Source organism: Petaurus breviceps, unplaced genomic scaffold (assembly GCF_028583685.1).
Source record: "Petaurus breviceps papuanus isolate PSGF00001 unplaced genomic scaffold, PetGlider_PUasm1.0 90775, whole genome shotgun sequence".
Classification (NCBI taxonomy): Eukaryota; Metazoa; Chordata; class Mammalia; order Diprotodontia; family Petauridae; genus Petaurus; species Petaurus breviceps.
Genome location: NW_027187342.1, coordinates 1,609,012 through 1,636,272, shown reverse-complemented (window position 1 = coordinate 1,636,272; position 27,261 = coordinate 1,609,012). Strand labels below are relative to the sequence as shown.

Below are 27,261 nucleotides of genomic sequence, written 5' to 3'. Positions count from 1 at the left end.
TGCAATCTATACAATGGCTACAACAGTATAAGTGGAAAAAAGGACAAATGACATTGCATACTATATAATTATTAACATAACTATAATGACCAAACTAAAGAAGAGCTGAGAAAATGTACCTGCTTCTCTTCATTGTGAGGTAGAGGTAGAACATTTCATATGCTATCAGACACAGTCAATTCATTTTTTTGCCTTTTTTTTTTTTTTTTCAAATCTTTGGTACAAGGGAAGGCTTATTGGGTGTGTAGCACAGATGCATACACACATATACACTGATATGATATAACATCAAAACAAATTTAAAAATTCTTTCTACCTTTCTCTGTACTATCATCTCTTCTACTTCATCCCATTCCTCCAGTTATTTATTCACTCAGAAAGAATCTATTAAGCACCCAGTATTTTCAGGAAATGGTGCTAGATGCTGGGTACTCCCAAGACAATGATGAAACACTTCCCCACTTAAGTCTGTACAAAATATGCTCAAAATAGCTGGGGTAGGAGGACTCAGACGTGGGTTATTAGGGAGAACATTTTCAAGGATATGGTACTTGAGCTGAGCTTTAAAGGGAGCTAAGGATTCTAAGAGGTGGAGGTGATGAAGTGAGGGTATTATGTTCCAGGCACAGAGGACATCCTCTGCAGAGGCATGGAGAAGAAGGGTGCCCATAAGGAGGCACCATGAGGTTGTGTCAGAGAATGCATAGGAAAGATCACTCTGAAGATAGAGGGGAGTCAGATTGTCAGATTGTCGCTAGCTTTAAATGCCATTCTCGTGGTAATAGGAGCCATGAAAGGTTAGAGGAAGAAGACATGACATATGAGTTTGAGTGTTTGCTTGGGAGTATCACTTTGTTACCTTTGTTGAGGATGGATTGGATTGTTGAGAGGTTGAAGGCAGGAAGGCTCTTGTAGTCTAGGCAAGAGGAGATGAGAACCTCAGGGTGGTGCTTGTGAGATTATAGAGACATGTCAGAGATGTTATAGAGGTAGAATCTGTAAGCTTGGCAGCTGATTAGATTAGAGAGGGAAGTGTCCCAGATGATTCTGAGGTTATGGACTTACTAACTAGAAGGGATGGTGGTTTCTTAGACAGATATGTGAAAATTAGGGAGATGGGTGTGGTGGGGAGGGTGAGTTCTGTTTTGAACATGTTGAGATCTTTATTGTAGACATCTAGTTGTAGATGTGAGGCTGGAACTCAGAATTAGAGGTTTATAAATAGAGATCTGGGAGTCATTTGCATAGAAATGGTAATTGAATTCATGATAGCTGTTGCAATTACCAAGAAAAGAGTGTAGAGAGAGGGGAAAAAAAAGATCCAGAATAGAGACTTGCTACTCTAACTTCAAGGTTACAGGGGAGAGTGAGGATGATCCAGCAAAACACTCTGGTGGGAGAACTAGGAGAGAGCAGTGTCGTTAAAACTCTGCTTTTCTCTTTCATTTTGTCTTTTAATCTTTATTCTGTATCTTCTGACACTCATGAAACGTTGACTTTCTCCAGAAGAATCTTGGGGCACCCTCTCCAGTGGAGGTTTCTCCTTTCGTGCCTTCTAACCCACTGGGCCATGAGACAGACTTTGGCTACCTTATGCTTCACCACTTAAACTTTCATTCTTAATCTGTTGCCATTTCTGTGCACTCTTTCTTAATTTGAAGTTAATGTGATCATCTTTATGGGCTTGTATTTCTCTGCTTTGTATGATCTTATTTCTGGACAAACTGATGTGCTGGTTCTTCTCTGAACCCATTCCATTCCTGTATGCTTGTGCAGGCTGAACTCCTCAGTTCTTAGAATCCTAATCTTGTTAAAAGTATCCTTTTGGATATCTCCTTGACATCTGACTTTCTCTGGTCCTCCCAAGTTATTAATGGACTCTTCCCTCAAATTACTATGTGTGTTGTATGTCATCCCCCTCTTTTCTAAGCAAAACATAAGCTCCTGTAGGACAGGGACTATCGAAATTTTTTCTTTCTCTCCACAGTACCTTGAAGTACATGCTTGGTAAATTTAAAAACATTATCATTACTCTCTCTAGCACTGCTAGTAATTCCCTAATTGTCAAATTGAGTGACCTTTTCTCAGTTCTCTTCCTGGAATTCTGCACACTTGCAGTTGTTGACTTCTCTTCCTTGGATTCCTCTTTTGGAACCCCAGGTCCAGGTTTGACCATGTTACCTCTTACTCTTGGCGCTTCCTATTGCTTTTAGGATCAAATATAAATTCTGTGTTTGATATTTAAAAGTTCTTTACAATCTGGCCTCTTCCTTCTGTTCTAGTCTTCTTATTCTTCTATTTACAAACCCTACTCTCCAGCCAAAGTGACCTGCTTGCTGTTTCTTTTCCACAATGCTCCATCCTCCATCACCATGACTGTAATACTCACCCGCCTTATCTTAGCCTCCTAGAAGAACTGGCTCTCTCCAAGATATAGCCCTAAGTGAAGCTTTTCCCATTTCCTGATCCCTGGAGTTCTCTTCTCAGGTTAATTTGTTTATGCTTTATATGGGTCTGTCTGTGTGTGTATGTGCATATACTAGTATGCACCCTGTCCCTGTCTAGAATGTGAGTTCCTGGAGGCAAGAACTGGCTTTGAACACTTAGCACAGAACCTTGCACGTAGTAAACACTTAAATGCTTATTGATTAATGGCTTTGAGGCCCTTCTAACTGATCCCTTTTATAAAGATATTGCTAGGCCTGGAAAAGGTTGGGAGCACATTAAGCAAATAGCTAGAGCTATGTAGTGGACAGACTACAGACCTGGATTCAGGAGACCAGAGTTCTGTTCTTGGTTTGGCAACTAACTGGCTGTGTGTGCTTGGTCAAGCCTTTTCATTTCCCTGTGTAGCCAGGGTGAATCAAAGCACTACAAAAATCTGACTTTTATCTATCTCTCCTATATTTCAGGCTCCAGTTTCTTAATTTTTCAAATATTTTATCTTTGTAGAGGAACTATATTGAAATATGGTCTGAAAAGATGAAGGCCTGTGTATCTTCCCCATTTTACCAGGGTGGTCAGTTGTTGACAGGTACTAGTTAACCAATGCTAGTACATTTTTCAAATGGATAGTAAACTTGAGATTTGTTTAACAGAACCAAGCAATGCAAAATTTAGTATTTGCTTCTAAGGTTATTTACTTGCTTCCTTTTTGGAGAGGGTTCTACCATAAATTCAGAATTGATAGGAGCCACAAAAAAAGATTGCACTATAGCATGACAGTTGGTAGGTGTTTATTGAAAACTCCACTATGTGTCTTGCACTGTCAAATATATATTAATCTTTCCTTATACCTCTTTTCAGTAGAAAGTAGTTTTTGTTTGGTTCTAGCCAGAAACTGAGGTCTTCCCCTCCCAGAATGATTCTTTTGTGAAGGTAAAGGAAGCCTTTACCTTTAAAGCATCTTTTGCCTCACTTCTTACCTAGCCTTTAATCACTGAATGGGTGTTGTTCCAGACAAACTGAGACCTGGGAAAGACTTTAGCTTAAAAAGGCCAAGGTCTCCCGTTGCCTCTGGGGAGATTGCCAGCCCTTTGTTTATTGATTGATTGATTGCCAGTCTTGCCTCTGGACTCCAAGGACTCTGGAGGAGATAGTGAGGTGCATAGTCCTGCCTCACTTAAATCCCAATTCACTTTCAAGTCATGACATCACCTTCTTGACATCATTGGTCCTCTTCTAGAAGGGAGGATGAACAACAATAGTTTCTGTTTGCTGAAGGAGAGAGATAGAATACATAGGGAAAGTATTAGTCCCATTCTATAGCTGAGGAAAATGAGATTAGTAGATGTCAGTCACTAGAGGCAGGTCACTTCACTTTCAGTGGTCTGTGATCATGGAGATATTTTTAGTGCGTCCAGAAATCCTATTTTCTACTTCAAGTCATGTTTTGTGCGCTACACTATAGTACTTGGGGGCGAGGGGGAGCAGGACATGAAGTATAATAGCTTTACTTTTGTTGTTGTTGTTCAGAAGTCAGTGTAGAATGTTTTCCCCTTTAGGATTTTTCCTTTTTGTTCTAAAACTAAGGTTAGTACAGCAATACAGTTAATATAAGGTAAACATTAGGGGTAGTCACATTAAAACAGACCCCGGTTAACCAGATAGGTAGTAACAATTTAAAAACTGAGGTTAAGAACTTCTGGCCTTGCTCAGGTTTTTGAGCCCTAGGCATTTCCCATTTGTTTATAAATTCCTTATTCATCATAGTCAACCAAGTGTAAGCATGCTGGATAGAGCAATGGCTTTGGGGTCGGGAAGTCCTGAGTTCAAATTTGTCCTCAGACATTTACTGGCACTGTGACCCTTAAGTCACTTAACCTTTTTGCTTCATTTTCCTTATCTGTAAAATTGGGATAATAATAGTACCAACTTCCCAGGGTTGTTGTGAAGATAAAATGAAATCATATTTATAAAACAGTTTACAAACCTTAAAGTACTATATAAATTCTAGTACTTGTCTGTTATTATAATTGCTATCTTTTAATTGTTACTTAAGAGTGAGTTTAGAGGTGGGATGGTGAAGGCTGAATCTAAAGCTGTGATTTTATTGGTATAGGAGCCCCTAATGTGAAACTCCTTTAACCTTTGCAGATTGGCAACCTTGGAACACTGAAAACTTAATTGACTTACTTTCTGTTTTACAAACTGTGTTCTGTGACTAGTTAACACCAGAGTTTTTTCCATATAAAATTACTAACATGTATTACTTGATACTCCAGAGACTTAAAAAGCTTTAAAATCATAAATCTTATTCTAACTCTTAGAAATGTTTACAGGCTTTCTTAATGATACTCAATGATACTGTTGTATTATCCTTGTAGGGGAAAAAACCTGAATAAAACCAACTCAGTATATGATCTCTGTAGTCCAAAAATCTGTGTACCTTGTTGAGTACCGAATAAAGACTGACTGATAGTCAAGTCAGGCAGAGCAGCCACCTGTTTACTTAGTTGGGTACTTACCTTTAGTGAAGGAAAAATGAAATGAAAACAGTGACTGGTCTCAACCGATGTGAATCTTATCCCCCCAAATTATAATGCTTTTTTGTTAATGTTATATGAGAACAATTTCTCATTGAAGAAGTGAAATGGCAATAGAAGTTTCTTATTATCCAAGTCATACTATAATTAATATAAAGGAAAACCACAGATGTGATTACATTTAGACAAACTTTCTAAGATATTTTGTTAACATTGTAATTAGCTCTTTAAAATTAGTACTACCCACCAGTTTTAATGGCACTTCCTCCAAAACCTTACAGATCTTAAAACCTTTTCCCAATGAACTGATTTTAGCATTAAATTAAAATGTGTTTTAAGAGACTGTGGATTATTTTTAAAAAGCTGTTTGAAAAATATCAATAAAATAGATTTTAAAAGGTAAACACACTCCACCAAAAGGATTTTCTTTTCTTTTAAAGGATTTTAAATTTATTTACTTTTAGTTTACAGTATTCAGTTCTACAATCCCTTGAGTTCCAAATTTTCTCCCCCTTCTCTCTCCTCCCCTCTTCTCCCCAAGGCAGCATGCAATCAAATATAGGATCTACAAATACCTTCACATTAAACATTAGTCATATTGTGAAGATGAGTTATTACCAATAAAGTGAGCAGTGAGAAAGAAGAAATAAAACAAAACAAAAAGAGAGAGCAAGTTGTTTGCTTCAGTCTGCATTCAGACTGTAGTTCTTTCTCTGGATGTGGATAGACCTTTCCATCGTGAGTCTTTTGGAGTTGATTTTATAACTGCATTGCTGAGAGGAGCCCAGTCTATCAAAGTTAGTCGTCACACATACATTGTATCTGTGATTCTCCTGGTCCTGCTCTCCTCACTCAGCATCAGTTTATATAAGTCTCTCCAGGTTATTATGAAGTCTGTCTGCTCCTCATTTCTTACAGCACAGTAGTACTCCATTACATTCATATACCACAATTTGTTCAGCCATTCCCTAATTGATGGGCATCCCCTTGATTTCCAGTTCTTTACCACCACAAAGAGAGCTGCTATAAATATTTTTGTACATACAGTTCTTTTTCCCACTTTGTGATCTCTTTGGGATACAGCCCTAGAAGTGGTATTGCTGGGTCAAAGGGTATGCACTTATTTATAGCCCTTTGGGCATAGTTCCAGATTGCTCTCCAGAATGGTTTGATCAGTTCACAACTCCACCAACAATGCCTTAGTGTTCCAATTTTTCCACATCTTCTCCAGAATTTATCATTTTCCTGTTTTGTCATGTTAGCCAATCTCACAGGTGAGATGTGGTACTTCAGAGTTGTTTTGATTTGCATTTCTCTAATCAATAGTGATTTAGAGCATTTTTTCATATGCTTATAGATAGACTATATCTATAATTTCTTCCTCAGAAAACTGCCTGTTCATATCCTTTGACCATTTATCAGTTGAGGAATGACTTGTATTCTTATAGATTTGACCCAGTTCTCTATATTTTAGAAATGAGGCCTTTATCAGAGATACTGGTTGAAGGTATCTCTTTAAGAAACTTTAAGAAGTTTCTCTGCCTTCACAGTTTTTTCCACTTTTTCCCCTCTGCTAGTCCTGTTTGTCAAATCTTTGCTGTCTTACCCTATTTTGCCTTAACATAGTCTTCTTCTTTCTCTACAATTCTTCTCTACCCACTTAGCCCCCCCATTGCAAGTCCCTATAAAAGGTGAATCTGTGGGGAAATGGGAGAAGAAACCCTAGGTACTGGCATGTATATGAGTTGCACAGGGTTTTTGGGCAGTTACAGAATAGGATAGACATTTTTTGGGAGCAGTGTGTGGATGTATTCCTGGTATCTCCAATGTGGATTTAAAACATTTCAGGGAAACAATATTAAGTTCTCTAGTGTTGCAGTTTGATCCTGTTAAGAGACGCAAAATAGACTAAGGGTTAAATAGATTTGGGAAACATTACCCATTATAACATTGTTTCTGGGAAAAGTTCTGGTTTTCAAACAATTTAACTTAGAATTAAACTTTTGTAATTCAATCTCTTCACAAGTTAGGAATTGCTTATTTTAGTACTTATTTGTTCATTTCCTTGGGTATTTGACAAGTGAAGGAGCAATCTGAGTTGTCAGTCAGTTCCAACAATTCCTTATTGGCATTAGATGTGTAAAATTCCTACTTCAGGTTTTGTGAGTCATAAGGTTAATTGCAAAAAATGAAGGCTAGCTTATGCCAATATGGGACTTAAAATTGGATCTGAGTTATCCTGTGGGTTTGGTGGTAGGCTTTGTTTTTATTTTATTTTTTGAAGAGTTCACTGTGTTCGTACATCTTACCTTTTTAATAGGTCACGTACTCTTCATAGTATGAGTTGGAACAGAATCTCAATAATAAAACTGGAGTCAAGTTAATTAGTGAACTTAGTGTAGTGAACAATAATGTTCTTCTGGTTAATGAATGTTGATACAGAACAGAGACGCTTAGCAGGGAACACATATCCTGTGAATGTTTTGTTTTGTGGGTGAACAGTTGTTAAGAGCCAAATATGCTTTTGTAAGAACCCATGAGGGGATTTTAAAATTTACTTTTGGCTAAAATGATACGAATATTTACTTTACCGTTTCATATAAAAAAAGTGTTTGGCATAAAATATACTCTGTATGAAATTACAGTGGTGGTTTTCTTACATTTTCACAATGCATTTTTAGAATAAATTAGCTATTATTTTAAGATCTTTGACAAACTTTAAAACCTGTCTCAGCTTTGGTCCTAATAGGATTTGCAAAAAAGCTTCAGATGGATTTGTTTACAGAAAGTATTATAAATTGAAATAACAATTTAATGAAATATTTCTTTTTAGGTGGTAATAAATGGAGGTGCCACATCAAGTGGTGAACAGGACAATGAGGATACTGAGCTAATGGCGATCTATACCACAGAAAATGGCATAGCTGAAAAGGTATTTTTTTCTCATGTACAAGAAACCTTTATTCCCTCCGTAGCAAAGCAGATTTCTTGAATTTGGTTGATAATTACTTCATTTCTTCTTTTTCTTTGTCTCTTCCTTTTAACTTCTCTGATTAAATATACTCACACATGTTACTTTTTTGTATATTTCAAATCTGACTAGAAATAGAATAAAAAGACACCAATTTTTGGGCTCATTTTTCTCTATAGATGGTGCATCTTACTGGTATCTGATGTAGTTGATCTCATTGTTGAAAAATATCATACATATCCAAAATCTTGTGTTGGAAAGGAGCAGATTTTTTGACTCGGGAAAACCTGAGTTTGAATCCTGTCTCATTAACTCATTGATGTGTAACCATGGGGCAAGTCATTTAAACTCTCTGGGTCTCATTTTCTTCACATGTAAAATAGGGAGGGAATACCTGTGTTGCTCAGCCTCACACAGTTATTGTTAGACAAGTAACATAATGTATAGAAATTCTTTTGCAAACCTTAAAGCTATATATAAATATCAGCTATTACTGCTAAGGGAATAATAGCTCCAAAGCAGAAGTGTACAAGGGTGCTGATGTTGCCTTTGCTTTTATTTAATTTTCTGCTAAGGATTTTCATTTTTACTCTAATTTTAAAATAAAATGCATAGTATAAAATTAACTTTGCTTAGTAAAACCAGTGTATTAAAATTAACCTCTACAGACATATATTGCACATACATCCAAAATGGTTTCCACTAAAATAAGTGTACACACACACACACACACACAGCAGTAGCAACTTGCCATTTATCCTACACACTCTTTAAGTTTCCTTGCTTGTCCATTTGCATGTGGATAAATGGGTGTATTTTTGTATATTGAGTATAGAAGCTCACTACAGCGTGATTGCATAGGGTGCTAGTTTGGAGTTTGAATCCTAATATTCCACTTTATATTTGGCGAGCATCATCATTTGTAAAATGGAGATCATAGTACTTGTACACATTCCTTAACAGGGCTGTGAGGTAGCTTTCCTGCAAACTTAGAAAAGCTCTGCAGACTTGAATGTGTCATAGGGTTTTCTCTTCTCCTTCTGTTATCTTCTTTGTTTTACGTTATCTCCTGTGTCTGTCTCTTGTCAAAGTAGTTCTCATACTTTGATACATTGATGAAACCACAATCTTATCTATGTGGATACTCTGCCCACTTGGGTGATTTGTAAAATGATCCATTCCTTATTGTCCTACATGGTTCTTGTCTGTGTTTTTTCATAGATCCTTCCTTTCCTTTTTTATTGTTTCTTTTTTTAAACTGGGTCTTTCTATCTTGCCCAGGTTCTAAGTGCAGTTACTAATCATTGGCCCAGTTCCACTGTTGATTAGCATGGGAGTTTTGACATGCTTTCTTTTCTGGGGCAGTTTAGTTCTATGTAGCTAACCTTATACCCCTTTACTCTTTGGGGCTCACTTGAAGCATCACATTAATGCCCAATTTATTGTGAGCATCTAATCAGCTTAGAACTCCCAAACTGAGGCTACCCGCCGATCTCAATCTCTGTCTGATAAATACAGGGATTACAGGCATGTACCACCATGCCCAGATGCAGATCTTTCATAGAAGATGTTCCAAGCACGTTGGTGAGCATTCTCTGGACTTTTTAGTATTTCTTGACTGGTAAGGTAAGGGTTGGCTCATATATGAATGATCTTCCCTAGGGTAATTGTGAATTGATTTGATATTTGATAGTAACATTTAAAGTTATAAGTTTTATTTTTATTGCTGTTTTTTTTTTAGTAGTCAAATGGGTCACTTTAAACTTTTGCTACTTTAACCCAAAACAAGGGTTTTATTTTTCCAAAATGCTGATTAACTTCTTCTTCCATTCTACAGAGTTCTCTTGCAGAAACATTGGACAGCACTGGAAGTTTAGATCCCCAGAGAACAGATATGATTTATACAATAGAAGATGTACCTCCTTGGTATCTCTGTATATTCTTAGGACTCCAGGTATGAATCTTTTTTTTTTCCCTGAGGGGGGAAGACAAGGCAATTGGGGTTAAGTGACTTGCCCAAGGCCACACAGCTAACAAGTGTGTCAAGTGTCTGAGGTCATATTTGAACTCAGGTCCTCCTGACTCTATTATAAATAAATAGAGCCAGTGCTCTATTTACTGTGCCACATAGCTGCTCCTACAGATAAGATTCTTAAATATGATTAGAAATTAGTACTACTATTCACTTCTTAAATGTTTTGCTTTTTTATTGTCATAACATAATGCCTTGATTTATTTATTATTGTATATATTCTTATTTTTTGCTTAAATAATTTAATTAAACATGCCAATATTTTATAAAATGGCAAATTTCTAATATTTGTGATGGAAGGATGGAAAAATCTGGAGGAAGAAAAGAAGAGAATGTAAAGAAGGTACAGGGATGCAAGGCAAATAATAAAAGGGGAAGGAAAAGAAAGATAACTGAGAAGAGTGTAGAAAAGAAAATGAAGAAGCAAAGAAAGGTGACTTTCCAACCTCCTCTATGAGACCTGTATTTATCAGTTTTTCTTATTGGCCTTGTTACAAATTTGTTCACATTAACCTCACAATCCTACTTTTTTTTTTTTTTTTTGCTTTTTTGGAGGGTAATTGGTGTTAAGTAACTTGCCCAAGGCCACATGGCTAGTTTTGTGTGTGTTTGTGTGTGTGTGTGTGTGTGTGTGTGTGTGTGTGTAAGTGGCAGAGGCTAGATCCGAACTCAGGTTCTCCTGACTCCAGGGCCGACTCAATACTCACTGTGCCACCTAGCCGCCCTGATTCTACTTCTTCTAAGAGGGGAAAAGGGTGGTGGAGCAGGATGTTTAGATGATGTGGGGTAATAGTTTGATAGTGGAAATGAGCAAAATTTGTTTTTACTACCTTCCCTTTTTCCAAATAATCCATTCTAAAATTACTGCTTTTTCTTTCCTCTATCACAAAAAATCTCAGTATTTCAAGAATTGTACAGGATTTTCTCAGAAGTAGGCAGATTCCTTTCTTTATGCAACAATAGTAGTAATATTCTTTTAGCTTTTTACAAATTCTAACCTCTTTTCTGAAGCAGAGTCTGTGGTCTGACTGGGCACAGATAACGGATTCAGCTATAGCACCTACATTAATAGTTTTTTGTTGACTAAATAGATTTAATTTGGTGTTTGTGGTGTCCAGTACTTTTTCTATAGTGTATAAGTCTTTTGTTTCGTATATTCCTTCTTCCTAACCCAACTTTCCCAAATATTCCTCACTGTCCTTATCTTTTTTCACCTATATACTGAAGGTCAATCAAATGTCAGAGTGTACACAGTATATATTCATTTAAGTTGGTGGGTCTTACTGAACTCTTTGTAGAATTTTCTACCATTTCCTCTTTTGTAACTCCATTTTGGAAGAAAGAATAATGAAAAAAAAATGTGGCATACAGTTGGAGCAACTGAATTTTGGACTCTTTAAACATGATATTGAAAACTAGGAAATGGATAACTGAAATGATATTGACATTGAAAAATCAAGGTTGTAAAAGTTGGAAGGGGCCTTAAATGCCATCAAGTCCAACTCTCATTTTATAGATAAGGAAACTAAAGTTTAGAGAGATTTAAGTGACTTGCTTCATTCAGCTAATAAGTGTTGAAGGAAGAATTTGATTTCATGTCTTCCTGACTGAAAATCCAGAAGTCTGTAAACCACTCACCTTTATTAAAGAAGTTTAATAGATGTAGATCAGCTGACACAACATGAATACCAAAAGAACTCAGAAAGCCCCCTCTTAAGTCAACAAACATTTGACTCACTTGCTAGATGAAGAGCGATGGATGACAAAGGCAATGTTGTTTTAAAATGTAAACTTATTTATCAAATCATGCAAAAAAGATGATGGGTTATTTTTGATCATCATTTGGCTCATAGAGCAGAGAAAAGAAGTGGAAACTACTCCAAAACCACTCTAAAGAAAACTTGGGCAAGACATCCAACTAACCATAGTTGTCCCATGAGAATGTTTAAGAATGAAAATGGAGGGATGATAATAAACAGAATAAAAGTGGAAAAGATCTACAGAAATTTGTTATAACAAATTTTTTGCTATCAAGGATGGTCCTGATTGTGCTTAGAAGGGAAGTAGAAAAGGCTCCAAAGAAACTAATGATTGGTGAAGGGCCAAGCGTATATGTTGGTGATATTCTGGTGGTGACGTTTGTGAGGAGCTTGAGGGAGTGATACACATGGTATGTGAAAGGGCGTAGACCTCAAGTAATGCTAGGAAAAGATGACCAAGAAAATGACCAAGGAACTGCTGAGATGTGTCTTTATTTTCCCATATATGCAGAGTATTTATATCATTTATATGTAAGGTCAGTAAATCTTTGATGAGGTTATTAGTAGGGAATAAGTAGGCTTTTACAAGCAGTATTTAATTAACACTGGACCACATTTTGCTATTTTTGCAGTTGATAGAAGGATGTAGAGAATATATTCTTCTACTATGCATGCTGGTTATAAAAAAGCATTTGTTTTAGTTAAGTGAAATAATACTTTAAAGGCTGTCTTCCAATCAGGTATCTCCCATGAATGAATTCTTTAAGAGAAAAGGAATTTATTAAATGCTTACTCTGTGCTAAGTGCTTTGGATAAAAACAGAAAAATTGAAACAGTTCTTCCTCTCAAGGAGTTTATACTTTAATTGGAGAACTAAGAAATAAAAGAAAGTACAGTTGCAGGACAGGTAGAAAGATCTGGAAGTCCTAGGAATATTGCAGTGAGGTGGATGGCAAGGCCCTGAGGTCCCTAGATTATATAGGTAGATAAAATGACAGTGTGTCTTTTCATCTCCCTCCCCACCCCTCCAAATCATGTTCTTTATAATCTTAGTATATGCTCTTTCACTCCTCTAAACATACTGAACCAGAAGGAATTACCGAGGCACAAAAAATAATTTGCCTCTTGTTCCATAAACAGTTAATGTTAACTCTGTGACAGTCTTTTACAGGAATGTATTTTTCAAATTTTCCTTTCCTTTCCTTCCACCTGCTTTTTTGGGAAATGTTACTGGATGGTTAATTAGATGTCATTTGTTTTACAACAATACAAGAAAATCTGTGTTATCACCTAGTTTAAATGTTCTCTAATAGTAGAATCAAAAATCAAAACTTTGAAAGGAATTAGCCCTAGTTTATTTTTAAATTAGAAGTGGGGCAGGGAGTTAAGCCAGAATTATAACACTGATGGGTGTGTATGTGTTGTGTATATGTATCGTTTTAAAAACAATCTTTATGTTTTTCTCTTGTCTATAGCATTATCTGACCTGTTTCAGTGGTACCATAGCAGTGCCCTTCTTGCTAGCTGATGCTATGTGTGTTGGATATGACCAGTGGGCTACAAGTCAGCTTATTGGGACCATATTCTTCTGTGTGGGGATCACAACTTTGTTACAGACAACTTTTGGATGCAGGTAAGATATGGGATGTTAAGCTGCTCCAGTTAAATTAGTCATTGGAACACAGTATAGTTTTATGAAATATATACTGTGGCCCTGCTAATGATAAAATGCAATGGAGCTGTCATGAAACATCAGGTTGCCAAATAATTGATTTCAAATTGACCTAAGCAGGTGGCAAGGTAGCATGGTTGGACAGCTTAGACACTGAGAAAGGAGTATCCAGAGCTTTTATGAATATGCATTTGTATGTAGGACCTAGAGCACTATCATACTTCTGTGACCTAGGACCTTAAATAGAAGCTCAACTGGCTAAGTCAGGTCAGTGATGTGGCTAGCTCTCCCACTACTTTTGTAAAAGCAGCTGAGCTTAAGAACTTTAGGAGATGAATATTGTTACGTGTCTTAGAGACTGAGGGATGCGTGGATAGTATCAGAAATGTGTGTGCATACATGTGTGAATACATGTGCACACATGCATGTGCGTTCTGATTCCATGAGTTTTTTATAATAAAATTGCAGTGTTATAGAGACTATACTTTGAGTGTTAGTTTTTCGGGGAGAGTCATAACTAAACCTTTATCCAAGCCTTACCCTAGTATAGTATTTAACAGAGTTCCATTGATGACAAAGGCCTAAAAAATGTGGAAGAAATAGCTCAGGCTCTGACAGACCTGTGTGTTCTCCTGCCATTCAGTAATTGTATCAAAAGGGATGTATGCCCAAGTGGTAAATGGGTTAGGTTAATGGTTAAGGAAAAACCCTGTAGTTGAGATGAAGAAGAAAATTGTGTTGGATCATGACACTCCCCTGCCCTGAAACCTCTGTGCCCTGCATTTAAGGTTTTGTCCATTCTGACTCTATCTTGCCTTTCTAGGCTTATACCTTCTTCACACACTGTCTCACCCTGTACTCCTTATCCCAGTACATCCACCCAGAATCAAGTGTTCTCTGTACTCATAACTGTCTTTTGGAATCTACTTCTTCCTCCACAGATCAGATCAGGTGCTGCTTTTTCTCTGAAGTTTTGCCAGCTAAGCAATCTCTTTCACCTCAGATTTTCTTAAAGCATCTTGGTGTCTCCATCTGTTCTTTGCCCTTATCTTTAATCATCTACAGACAGATCTCATTTAATGTGAATGAATCCCACTTCACAGGATTCATTAGTATTTGAGTTCTCATTATTCAAAGGTATAATTTTGTAAAATGTGGTCATTGATTACATCCCAACAGGAATATGCAGCATGAATTTGAATAATGAGACCACTTCATAGGACTCATTTTTCATTCATCATTCCTATAGTGGAAAGAACTTTGGTTTTAAAGTAAGAGAACCTGGGTTCACATTCTACCTCCGATTATTAGTATTTGTTGTGACCATAGCCAAGACACTCAATCTCTCTGTGTCTCAATTTTCTCATCTTTAAAATGAGATGGTTTGAGTAGCTCATACCCTTTGGTTTCTGGCTTGGTTTTATTGTGTCCATGAATTTGAAAAGGAAAGAAAAATCTTTATTTTCACTAACCTCTAGCTGAGGTTTAACTATCTGATCTGGTTCTCTTCTATTTCTTAATGGTATAATAATTCAGATAGTATAGCTATTTTTAGTTTATTGTGGCATGTAATGTAAGGTATTAGTCCAAATCTAATTTCTTCCATCTTTTTATATTAAATAGGGAATTTTTTTCTAAGTACTTTATGGTCTTGGATTTATCAAATATTGAATTAATGAGTTCAGTCTTTCCTAATTCTTTTATGTTCTGTTTTGCCAAATTTCTTTTCAGATATTATATATACATAGAGTTATATATAGAATCATAGATTTTAGCATTACAAGGGAATTCAGAACATTGGCTGTCTTTCTAACAGTTGTCTAAAAGTAAAATAGCCTGCCTTAGCTAGTGGGTTCCCTTTCATGACCACCTTTTTTTTTTTTTTTAATTTTAATTTTTTTGTTTTTTTGGAGGGCACTTGGGGTTAAGTGAGTTGCCCAAGGTCACACGGCTAGTAAGTGTTATGTGTCTGAGGCTGGATTTGAACTCAGGTCCTCCTGACTCCAGGGCTGGTGTTCTATTCACTATGCCACCTAGCCACTCTTACTTATTATCTAGTGAGGTCTTATTGTAGTGAGGATTTTTTTTTTCATATATGAATTCAGCTGAGTGGCTACAGGGAGCTCTTACACCTCTTAAATTCTGTGATTCTTACAAGGGTCTTAGACTATGACATCTCTGATCCTTTCTGACTCTAAGTCTTATAAGAAATGAGGGAAGCAGTGTATAGCACCATCTTCCTGAAGGAGAAAGAAAGAAGGTGATAAGGGAGAGATATTGGGTCAAGCATTTACTTTCCCTGTCAGATGACAGTATAGTGTGATTTGCTTGGGTTAGCCCGAGCCAGTAACCATTCATTCAGGTATGACACCTCTGCACATTGGGTATTCTTAGCCCTCTAAGTGCTTCTAGTTTCATGTGTTCTGTCCCAAGTAATATATGCTTAGTTTGAATTTTTAGAAAATAAATATTGTCATGCTATTATTCAATTTTTAATATTATGTTTATGGTTTTGTTTCCATTTCTTTCAGGTTACCTCTATTTCAGGCCAGTGCTTTTGCATTTTTGGCCCCAGCTCGAGCTATCTTGTCTCTTGATAAATGGAAATGTAATACTACAGGTAACTTACTGTTTTTTCAGAATATTTAATTTTTACCCTGTGAACTAAGTAATAAAAAATGCTTATCCTTAGCATAGTTTTTTCCTTTTTCTTCTTGCTGCCAGTTCTTAGGGCCTAGAAATGTATTATTCATGAAGTGAATAAATACTACATTGGATATACCCATGAGATTCCATTTTGATAGGGGGGAAAAAATCAAACATTTAAACTTTTAAAAAATTACATGCAATCATGATATATGAAAAATTTACTGTAAATAGTTCTTTAAATTCAAATAAAATACTTTATTAATTTTATCCACTTTTTTCTTTGTCTTAGTCATTTCCATCTTTATTCTTTTTAAGAATGCAATTTACCTATGACTCAGGTTTTCTGTACAAGAAGATTTAGGAAAAGGTACAGTTAGATCAGAGTGCACATGCATGTTTGTGTGTGTAATAGAGAAGCGTGTGAGACACTTTTCTTGCTAAAGTTTCATTTCAGAGGAATTATGAATATGTAGTATTGTTTGCATCAGAATAATACTTTCTGAAATATGTAAATTTCCTAAAATAATGTTTATTTTCTTTATAACTATAATAACTTTAAATATTTTGATCAGCTTAAGAAGAAGGTAGGGAAATTATGAACATATCAAAACCAGACATTTGTCTTCTTCACACATGTAGTCTTAGATTACCTTTTTAGGTTCTTGGAGCTAAATTTTGTCTTCTTGATTTCCTTGGTGGCTACTGGAATTGCTGTCATGAAATCACTAGGAGATCATTCATTTGATTTAGTTTCTTTTCCAAATTCCTTAAGATTTCAGTAAGATAATGGTTTACCATAGTATAATTAAATTTGCTACTTGTAGGTTGGTTTTTATGAAAGAAAAGTAAATTATCCCATAATTCCATTAATTTTATTGAAAATTAGGATTTGGCCTACAAGTTAACTAATCTGATATTAATGCTGTGAATTCAGCTCATGGTAAGCCATACTGTTATGATATCAATAACAGTGGGTTTAGATTTATGTGTAAAGCAGAGGTAATTTTTAAAATACTAAAATTAATTGAATCATATTAAAGCAGCATTTCTCCAAATGTTGAGATAAAATGCTCTTCTTTTTTTGTTTTCAGATCTTTCAGTTACCAATGAAACAACATTACTGCATACTGAGCATATCTGGTATCCAAGAATACGAGAGGTAAGAAATATGCAGTACTTTATCTTTTTCATTCTTATTGTCGATCTTAAACTTCTATTACATTGCAACAAGTTTGATAACGGCATTCTGTAAACATGACAGTTATTTTAGAGAGACTTGTTAGTCATTTCAGTTGCTAAAATTCTTTGCTAAAATTATATTTAATTTAAATAATGATAGCACATAAAAAATATATTTAAAACCAAGCCCCATGAATTGAGCTTTCTTCCCAGTTCTTATGAGTATCATTATAAACAGGTAGTGAAATAGAGACACCTGGTTTTGTCCAGAAGGTTTTACTGCAGAATGAGGATCTGTACTTTGCAAATCATAGCCCCTCTTTCCTGTTAAAAATTTTTCCAATAGATTTCCGAATCACCTCATATGAGTGATTATTCATGGTTAGACTGTAGCACCAGTAATGCCATTGATGCTTATATACTATCAAACAAAAAGCAGGTAACTACACTGAGAAAAGCAGCTTGCACAGTCTGCATAGACATTCTTTTGTGTTAGAAGCCCCCTTCCTCAATAATTCTGTATTTCTCCTAGTTTTGCCATGAACTTGCCATGAACTCGTGCCCTGCCCTGCTGCAGTACACCCAGATGTATCACCAAATACATCTCGCTAGGGTGGATGTCGTACTTGGGGACCTTTCAGAATTCAGTTAAGTTTGGGAGCTATGGAGTTTCCAGCCTCATATTATAATGCAGAGAGTGCTGGAGTCAGAAGACCTGGGTTAAAATTCCAGCCCTGTGATTCATTAACTTTGTGACCACATAGGGAAGGCGTTTCATTTCTCTGGGCCTTCGATTCTGCGTCTGCAAAGTGGTGGTGAGGAAAGCACTTGATACATCTCGCAGAGCGTGTGGCATATGTCCTTTTTTATAGTAGGGAAGTTGGAAACTTCAGGTACCAAACGTGGCATACATCATCAGAGTGTTGGTTAGTTATGCCTGTCTGCTTTTCTTTAATCAGGAAATAACTGTCAGGGTTCTGTGGTTTGTTCGTTTGTTTAAGAACAAAGCCAGCATTTAAAAGAGGAGAGGGAATAGGAATAGTTGATAATATCTTTTCTCATCTCTTGGTTCAGATCCAAGGTGCCATTATCATGTCTTCATTGATAGAAGTCGTAATTGGCTTCCTTGGCCTGCCAGGTGCTCTGCTAAAGTATATTGGACCTTTGACTATTACACCAACAGTGGCCCTGATTGGTCTTTCTGGTTTCCAAGCAGCAGGAGAAAGAGCAGGGAAACACTGGGGCATAGCTATGCTGTAAGTTCAATTACTTATTTGTTTTTTGAAATGTCAATGTTTTATGATAATACAAAGCCTTCATCTTCTAAATAAAGTAATCATGGAAAGTAAAATTCCTTCTGGTTGTAGAAAATAATTTTTTGTAGTACTGTGTAATAAATAGAGTGGTGTTTGATCCCAACAAAACAAATATATTCAGGAAGTTTTGTATAGTGGATAGGACACTAGCCAGGAACCTGCTTTCAGATCCTGGCTCTCTTACTTAACTATCTATATGATCTTTAGATAATTTTTGTGGTCCCTTCTAGCTCTGAATCTGTGTTCCTATTGATTGTTGGTACATCCAGTTTAACAGCTTATCAGCATAGGAAAGCTAATTTATCTTGCTTATATTAGAAATTTAGATGTTTGCTGAATTGTCTCTTTGTCAGAATTTAAGCATAAAACCACCTAAAATCAAAAAGGAAATATTTCTTACCACCCGCCTGGCAGCCCTCAAATCAGAAGTGACCTTATTTCTGTTCCAAAAGTTTATTTTTCAGCCTATTGTTTGTAGCTCTTAGAATATGTTTTCCCATAAGAATAATGTAATTATTTGTATGCTAGCCTCAGGGATAGTTATTGATAGCCTTAAGCATGGAATCCCAGGCTAGCCTTTGAAGGACAGAACTGTAACAGCTTCAGTGAGTCCTCTGATAACAACTTCATGAGAATAGGCGGAGCAGTGGCCTTTCTTATGTACAGATTAGTCATAAGTTAAATGTTTCTCAGTCACATACTTTTCCTTTCATCTTTTCACTTTTCATACTTTTAAGTAAGGTCTGCTTTTCTCAGAGCCTCTTACTTGGCAATGGGGGAAATAAAATACCAACGACACATGGCTCCTGCCCTCACAGAGTTTACATTCTGCTGGCTAGTATGAGACATAAATAACTTTGAAACAGAAGGACAGGGCGGCTAGGTGGTGCAGTGAATAGAGCACCAGCCCTGGACTCAGGAGGACCTGAGTTCAAATCTGGCCTCAGACTCTTAACACTTACTAGCTGTGTGACCTTCAGCAAGTCACTTAATTCCAATTTCCCTGCCCTTCCCCTCCAAAAAAAAAAAAAGAAGAAAGCAGGGCAATCTATCTTTAGGGAAGCTAGGTGGCGTAGTGAGTAAAGTGCCAGCCCCAGAGTCAGGAGGACCTGAGTTCGGTTCCGGCCTCAGACACTTAACACCCACACAAAAAAAAAAAAAACTAGCTGTGTAACCTTGGGCAAGTTACTTAACCCCAATTGCTCCAAACAATAACTCCAAAAGGCAAAAAAAAAGAAACCCCACAGGATCAGTGTATAGGAGAGGGAGGTATCATCCAGATGTTGTATGTGAAGCCTGGAACAGGAAAGATCATTACTAAGGGCGTCAAAGATAGGAAGATCAGCACCAGCACCTTCATGGAAGAAATGCCATTTGAACTGGGCCTCGAAGCATGAATAGGGTTTAAACAGAGAGGTAATAAAAGTCATTCTAGGTGAAAAGAAACAACCCAAGCAGAAGGCATGGAGGTGGGTTAGCACAGGTCTTGTGCAGGGATAGTAGGTTTCTCCAATTCAGCTGGAGCATAAAGCTTATAGAAGGCAATAGTGTAAGGGAAAACCTGAAAGATTGAGAGGTGCCATATTCTGGAGGTAGTAGTAGGCTGAGGGAATTGACCTTTATTTGAGAATCAGTAGAAAACCCCTTCTCAGAAGTCTTGATAGGCTGGTGAAAGTAATGGCTTGGTCGTGTGATTGTACAAATTGTAAAAATTAATTCCCGTGGGAACATTGAAATTGTGCACCATATATAAAAGCTAACATAAAAATGTCTTGATTGCTGATTTGGTTTTTCTGTCTTTTAAGGGCCAGTGTAGGATTAAAAGGCCCATTGAAGATTGCTTTTAAATCTCCACAGAATTCTAACTTGAATTTCTACATTGAAGATTTAATAGAGTATTCATTGGAAGGCAGGAGATACAAGTTCAAGTCCTAGTTCTACCACTAACTAGCTTTGTGACTTTGTGAAGAAAGTCACAGGAACATTGAGGATGAACTAGTGTTACTCTTTTTACTGGGCAAAATTTTTGTCAAGGACACAATTGTAAAAATATTTCTTAGAAAATCTTTTCTCCTCTCTCACTCTTGAGAGGAAGAAATAATTGCTTAAATAGTGATTAAGGCAGAATGAGATAGTAGTACCAAAAACCCATCTTCAGTCATATTTTCTGATTGAGAGTGAACCTGGAATTTTAGATCAGGTGAATGAGCTGGGCTCAGATGGACAAAGCCCAAAGTTGTTGGGAGACAGAATAGTGGGTATTCTATTGTGAGTGATACTGTTGAACTTGGGGTAAGGGAAGATGTGTGTTAGAGTAGTGGGGGGATAGGGCCGGAACATAGAAAATTAGGTCCTAGAATTACAGAGCCGTGCTAGGTTCTGGGAACTCTTAACAAGATAATAGCTTAACAGGATTGTGTTTCATGTCCCATCATATGGTGAAACATTCAGTTTGGTGGAGGATTTAGATTTGGTTTATTTTGTTTCAGAATCTTTTTCAAGACAAATTTTGCACACTCTTTGTCTTCTTCAGATTGGATTATCTTTCCTCATTTTTGTATTAAGCCCTTCATGTGACATCAGTCTCAAAATAGAAGCAATTTCTAAAGTATACCTTATGTTATGTGCCCTAAATTTCATCATGTAGAGTCCTATGTTTTTAATATTTTCATTCACAAAATTCAACCAGAGCTGTCTTTTCCATTTATGCAAGTTAATGGTCTATTGGTTAGTTCTTCCTCTGTAATATTTTATTTCAGTGTCAAGTGATGTTAAATAATAGTTCTAAAATCTGCCTAAAGAAGTGATTTCAGAAAGATGTCATAATCTCTCAAGTACGAATTAAATGAGAGCTGTGCAGTAGTTTTCTTAAAAGATTATTTACAGTAGACAGTGTGTGAACCTAACTAATTTTTCTTTCTCCCCCAGAACTATTTTTCTAGTATTGTTATTTTCTCAATATGCCAGAAATGTTAAATTTCCTCTCCCAATTTACAAATCCAAAAAAGGATGGACTGCCTACAAATTGCAACTTTTCAAAATGTTCCCTGTAAGTAATTAATTTCTGTTTTACTTTAAAAATTACTGTCAGTGCATATCTCTTAAGAACCTGTGGAGGCCATTTTGATTTTTAAATTTCTGTGTTATGGAACTGTAATAAAGTAAGCCACACAAATGATCATTGTCCACAATGATGATAAACCAAATAATATACTCCAGTTCTAAACTTTGAGAAGGATGTTTTTGTGGTGCTCAAGATAAAGTGACAGTGAAAAGTATATTGTTAGACTTCTCCCATTTCCCCAAGGGGCTTCTTAGTGAGGATTAGCTCTATGCCAGTCTTTTTTATGAATGTGAATTGAGTCATTCTTATAGTTGTTCATTACTAGGTGGTACTTGTCATTTAAATAAAACTGAAGTTAGGTGTGTGAAGCATTTGAAATGCAATTTGATTAAAAGAAAATCCATTATAACCATTTTAAGTTTTTTCTGCGTTAAAGTTATTGATGGCAAGGGACCATGTTGGGCAAGGAGGAAGGGAGAGGGAAAGAGAGAGAGCATGTAAAAGCTATGTTTCACCAATAACCACTAATATACTTAGCCTGGAATAGTCTTCTCCCTTTCCAATTTCAGATAATCCTGGCTATCTTGGTATCCTGGTTACTGTGCTTCATATTCACTGTGACAGATGTCTTTCCACCTGACAGCACAAAGTATGGGTTCTATGCTCGTACAGATGCTAGACAAGGCGTGCTTTTTGTGGCACCTTGGTTTAAAGTTCCATATCCATGTAAGTATACTTAAGGCAGTTTAAAGGCAGTGCAGGCCCTACTGTGAGAGGGAATGAGTTGCAGCAATCATTTGTAGTCTTCATGACCTGAGACCTGAAATTCTCACCACTGGATTTTGACAACAAAATTTTATTGAGATTTTGACAGCAAAAATGGAACATTGTCTAAAGAAAGACCATTAAAATGCATGTGTTTCATGGGAACTACACTCTAGCAATCCCTTATGACCAGGGAGTATTAGTTTTTCAAATTAGCTCATCAACACCTTTGAGAGGAGACGAAAAGGACTGATTTGTTTTGGTGGAAGAGATCATGGCATTTATAATCTAGGTGATAAGTCACATGAGGCAAGTTTTGTGTTATGTATGCTTGAAGTACTAGTGAGCTATTGTGGATGGAGGTTATAAACAGAGAAAGGGCAAGAGAGGGTACCAAAGAATATTGAGGTACATAGGAATAATTGGTTAATAAACATTTATAGCCACCTATTACAAATATCATTAATATAATTGGGTCCACATTTTATTGAGAGCAAATGGTTAGTTGATACAATTATATGTAAAGTAACAAGTACAAGTGGGAGGATTGTGGCTCTTAAATTATAATTATAATGATGAATTGATTAAATTTTAGTTGAAGCACAGGGCACAACAAAAGAATTGTCTAGATTTATGTCTACTGTTTTGAAGAATATAACTTAGTACGTTAGTAGTTTTTAGAATTTAGGTCAAAATAGGCAATTTATTTACTGTAGGAGGCTATAATTTTTGTATACTTCAAGGAAATATTGCTTGTGAAGAGATACTTTAAAGTTGGGAGTAGACAGTGGAAATTTTGTAAATGAATACTTTTTCTTCCCAAATAGGTTTTTTTTACTCTCCATGAGGAAGATTAATATGTCAAAAACTCAGCTTTCATTATTTTAATTCTCTCCCACTCAAAAGCTTTCAGTGGATCTCTATTGTTTATATTCTGAAATCTAAACTCAGCCTACCTTTTGGAGTCTTTCAGAGCCCTACAGAATTGATCCTGCCAGAGCTTTCTAACTTTGTATCTGTTACTACTCCCTTGCACAAACCTTCCTCAATAGTCGGATGGGTTTGCTCACAAAACCTTCTCAGTCTTTTAACTACTCCATCCTTCAGTTAGTTCTGTTACTCATTTTTGTTATCCACTCCTGAATATATCTATTTTCCAGCTTTGAACTTAAAATATTTCCTATTTGTGCATGTTATTAAGTCATATATTCCCTGGTGACATATCTTATATCTTTGTTGAGCATGGCTGTTTACTATTGTTCTAGCCTGTATTAATCTGTTTCTAGCAGAAACATAATGTTGAATGTTTAAATGTTTCTCACATATAATGTTCACATTGACATTGCTGTACATTTACATACACTGTTGACACGTATTAATCTGAAATAGGAAGTTTATATTAAATAAGACTTTCTGGGAAGATAGTAGAGTAGCAAGAAGCAATGTAGCAGAACCCCCATCCACAAAACTTCCATAAAGACATAGAAAATGCAATAGCATCAAACTGAACCCTGATGGGGAAATCCAGAAAAAGAGCGAGTCCTTTGTCAGTTCTAAGTTGGCATAAGAGGACAGAGAGAGGCCTGCTAACATTGACACTGAGGACTGAGATTGTTCACTCCACATGTGAGTAAGAATATGCCTCTGTGTGGAACACTTCAGCATCCAGGAAGAAGTTGTGCTCACAGTCAAGAGGAGGTCCAAGACCCACACTGGGGCACTGCAGGGGGGATGGGGGCCAACTGGAGCTTTGTTGCTCACTGCTCAGTTCTGGGCTATGCATCCAAGAGAGACAGACCTGCGTACATGGGTAGCATTCTGACTAGGAAGGTCCTGGGCATTTTGTGGAGAAAGGGGCACATTAATAAGCAAAGCACTGCTGGGTTTGGCTCAGACCCCAGGAGCAGAGTGGAATCTGTTCCAGCATTTAGCCCATTCTTGAGAGGAATAACCACAGAAAAAATCCTAGATCAAAGGGCATCCTATAGTTCCTTCATGCTGAACCAGCAGAACTTCTACCTGGCTGATAAAGGCTGAGTCCAGTAGCAGTCGATTGTTTCTCTGACCAAAACTCAGGTCAGAAACTTGCAGAGCTCAGACTAGAGGGACAGCAATCAGGCTTTACCTTGGTTTGGACTACTTTGGGAAGCACTGAAAGCTTGCATGTTCGCAGCCAGACCTTGACGTGCCAGAATAACTCAGTAGTCAAAGAAAGCAGCAACATGACCAGCTTAGCACTTCCCTCCAGAAGTGGGACAAACCACATCCTAACCAGAAGCCCGAAATCAAGAATTGAGCAAAGGATGGGTAAGCGAAAAAGAATGCCAAAGACACCAATGCAGAAGAGAATGGTACCAAAACATCTACAAGTAATGCCTTGCCAAAACACAGCTTGGATGCAAATTGACATTCCTGGCAGAAATGAAGTAAGAGATAACAAAAATTAAACAATGTTCTTATAAATGAAATAAGAGCACTTGAGAAAAAAAAAAGGAAAAGAAATGAAAACTATAGAAGAAAGAATTGGAAAGGGAATTAGTAGTGTGGCAGAAGAGGTACAAAATCTCTGAAAATTATAGTGGACCAAATAGAAGCCAATTATTCCACAAGACAATGAGAAATATTAAAACAAAGTCAAAAGATGGGGGGGAAAGAAAAAAAAACCCACAAGGTATCTCAGAGCAACTGACCTTGAAAACAGATTGAGGAGAAAAAAAATTTCACAAATCATTAGACTTCCTGAGAGTTGTGACAAAAATATAACCGGGCATCATATTTCAAGTCTCTGTCCTCTCCCCTTCTTCCTCTTAGACACTACAGTGATTTTCCTGAAGTATATGTCAAATAATGGCATCCCTTCTGCTCATTAAATTCCAGTGGCTTTTTTTTTTTTTTTTTTTTGCCTTTAGGAGCAAATACAAAATGCTTTGTTTGACATTCAAAGCCCTTTGTAACCTGGCCACCTTGTACCTTTCCAGTCTTCTTTTACCTTACTCCTGACATGTATTCTCTGATTCACTGACACTGGTCTCCTGGCTGTTCCAGGAGTCCAAAGATGGGAACTTTATGAATGAGACACTCCTTGGGCTCCAGGTATTTTCTCTGACTGTCCTCCAGTCTTAACCCCCTGGCTTCTTTTAAGTCCCAACTAAAATTTTTCCTCCTATTGGAAGCAAACCCCTTAAATCCAGTACCCTCCCTCTGTTAATTATTTCCTCTTTATCCTGTATGGAGCTTGCTTTGTCTATATTTTGTTTGCACGCTGTCTCTCTCCCATTACGTGATAAGCTCCTTCAAGGCAAGGACTGCCTTGCTTCTTTTTGTATTCCCAGCACTTAGCACAGTGCCCGGCACATAGTAGGTACTGAATGAATATTTTTGATTGGATAATTGATAATTCAAGAAATTTTAAAGCTGCCTAAATCTTTTAGAGCCAGATGGGAAAGTGGAAACTGAACAAATCCAGTCCCCACTTGAAAGAAGCTCTTAAGTGAAAATTCTAAGTAATGTTATAGCCAAAATCCAGAGGAGGGGTAGGGAACTTGAAGCTTCTAAGCCCCCTGCCCTGAGCTAGAGCTTCTGGGCCAAAGGAAAAATAATATAAAGAACCAGAAGGAAAATTCAGATACCGAGGAGCCAGTTAGGATGACACATGATTTAGTAGTCACAACTGAAAAAGGAGAACTTGGAAATTGCTAACTCCAGAAAACAAAGGATATCATCTTACAGCCAAGAATAACTTACCCAGCAAAACTGAGTACAGTGTTCAAGCGGGGGAAAAAAGGATCTTTAATGAAGTAAAGATTTCAGGCATTCCTCTTGAAAAGACCAGAACTGCATCTAGAAATTTTGAAGTTCAAACACAGGAGTTAAGACAAATGTAAAAAGATAAACATGAATAACAATAATTGATTATAAAAAGATAAATTGCTTACATGTCAATACAGGGAGATGACACATTTGTCTCCTGAGAGGTCATAGAGGGAGTCTTAATGAGTCCTAATAGTGGTTCTGCTATGTCTTGATATTAAGAGAAGAAAGAGAGAAGAAAAATACATGATGGGAAAGGGGAATAAGGAAGGAAGAGTGGGAAGAGTTATCTCATGATTAAGGTACACAGGTAGCTATCTCTACAATGAGGAGGCTGCTAGGCTAGAGGGAGCAGCTGGGGCTTCAGCCTCACTCATCTGAATCAGTTAAAGGAAGGGTCTCTAGCTGGGTACTGAAGTACATTTCACTCAGCAGGGAGCTAAGAAGGAGAGGGGAGAATTGAAGGGGGCGTAGATTAAGGGAAAGATTAGCTCTAAGCAAAACAGACTCTAGGGACATAACGAAAATGTTTATAATGAGCTTTGGCAAAGGAGGTATTCATGAATTGGGGAATGAATGAGCAAGTATTGGTATATAAATATGATGAAATGCTATTGTTTTGTAAGAAATTATGAAAGTTTCAGAGAAACCTGGAAAGACTTGTATATCTCATGCCAAGTGAAATGAAAGAATCAGGAGAATAATTTCTACAATGACAGCAATATGATAAAGGCAAACAACTTGAAAGAATTGGGAACTTTCATGAGCATAATGGCCAAACATGATTCCAGAGGACTAATGATCAGAAACAGGCTACCCACTTCCTTATAGAGTGGCAAAGGAATCAGTGCAGAATGAAACAATTTTTTTTTTTTTTGCATAACCAATATAGAAATTTGTTTTGATTGACTATACATGTTTGTAACTGGGTTTGGGTATTGTGGGGTTTCTTTGTTTGTTTTCTGTTTTATTGTTTTAGTTCCCAGGTTGGGAAGTGAGGTGGGGTTTGGGGGAAGGGCAGAAAAGCAAATTTTTACTGTTGAAAAAGAAAATCAAAA

At 36.8% G+C, this 27,261-nt stretch overlaps 1 protein-coding gene across 2 annotated transcripts in view; it reads left to right on the top strand.

Moving 5' to 3' along the window:
• SLC23A2 (solute carrier family 23 member 2) overlaps positions 1-27,261 on the top strand; it is a 116,445-nt gene that overhangs the window by 67,183 nt on the left and 22,001 nt on the right. For both annotated transcript variants that reach the window (XM_069068880.1, XM_069068881.1), the window contains 8 exons: positions 7,819-7,917; positions 9,794-9,910; positions 13,224-13,381; positions 15,952-16,040; positions 17,161-17,228; positions 18,323-18,504; positions 21,493-21,613; positions 22,198-22,354. In XM_069068880.1, coding sequence (XP_068924981.1) covers positions 7,819-7,917; positions 9,794-9,910; positions 13,224-13,381; positions 15,952-16,040; positions 17,161-17,228; positions 18,323-18,504; positions 21,493-21,613; positions 22,198-22,354 — 991 coding nt within the window. The remainder of the gene's footprint in view (positions 1-7,818; positions 7,918-9,793; positions 9,911-13,223; positions 13,382-15,951; positions 16,041-17,160; positions 17,229-18,322; positions 18,505-21,492; positions 21,614-22,197; positions 22,355-27,261) is intronic.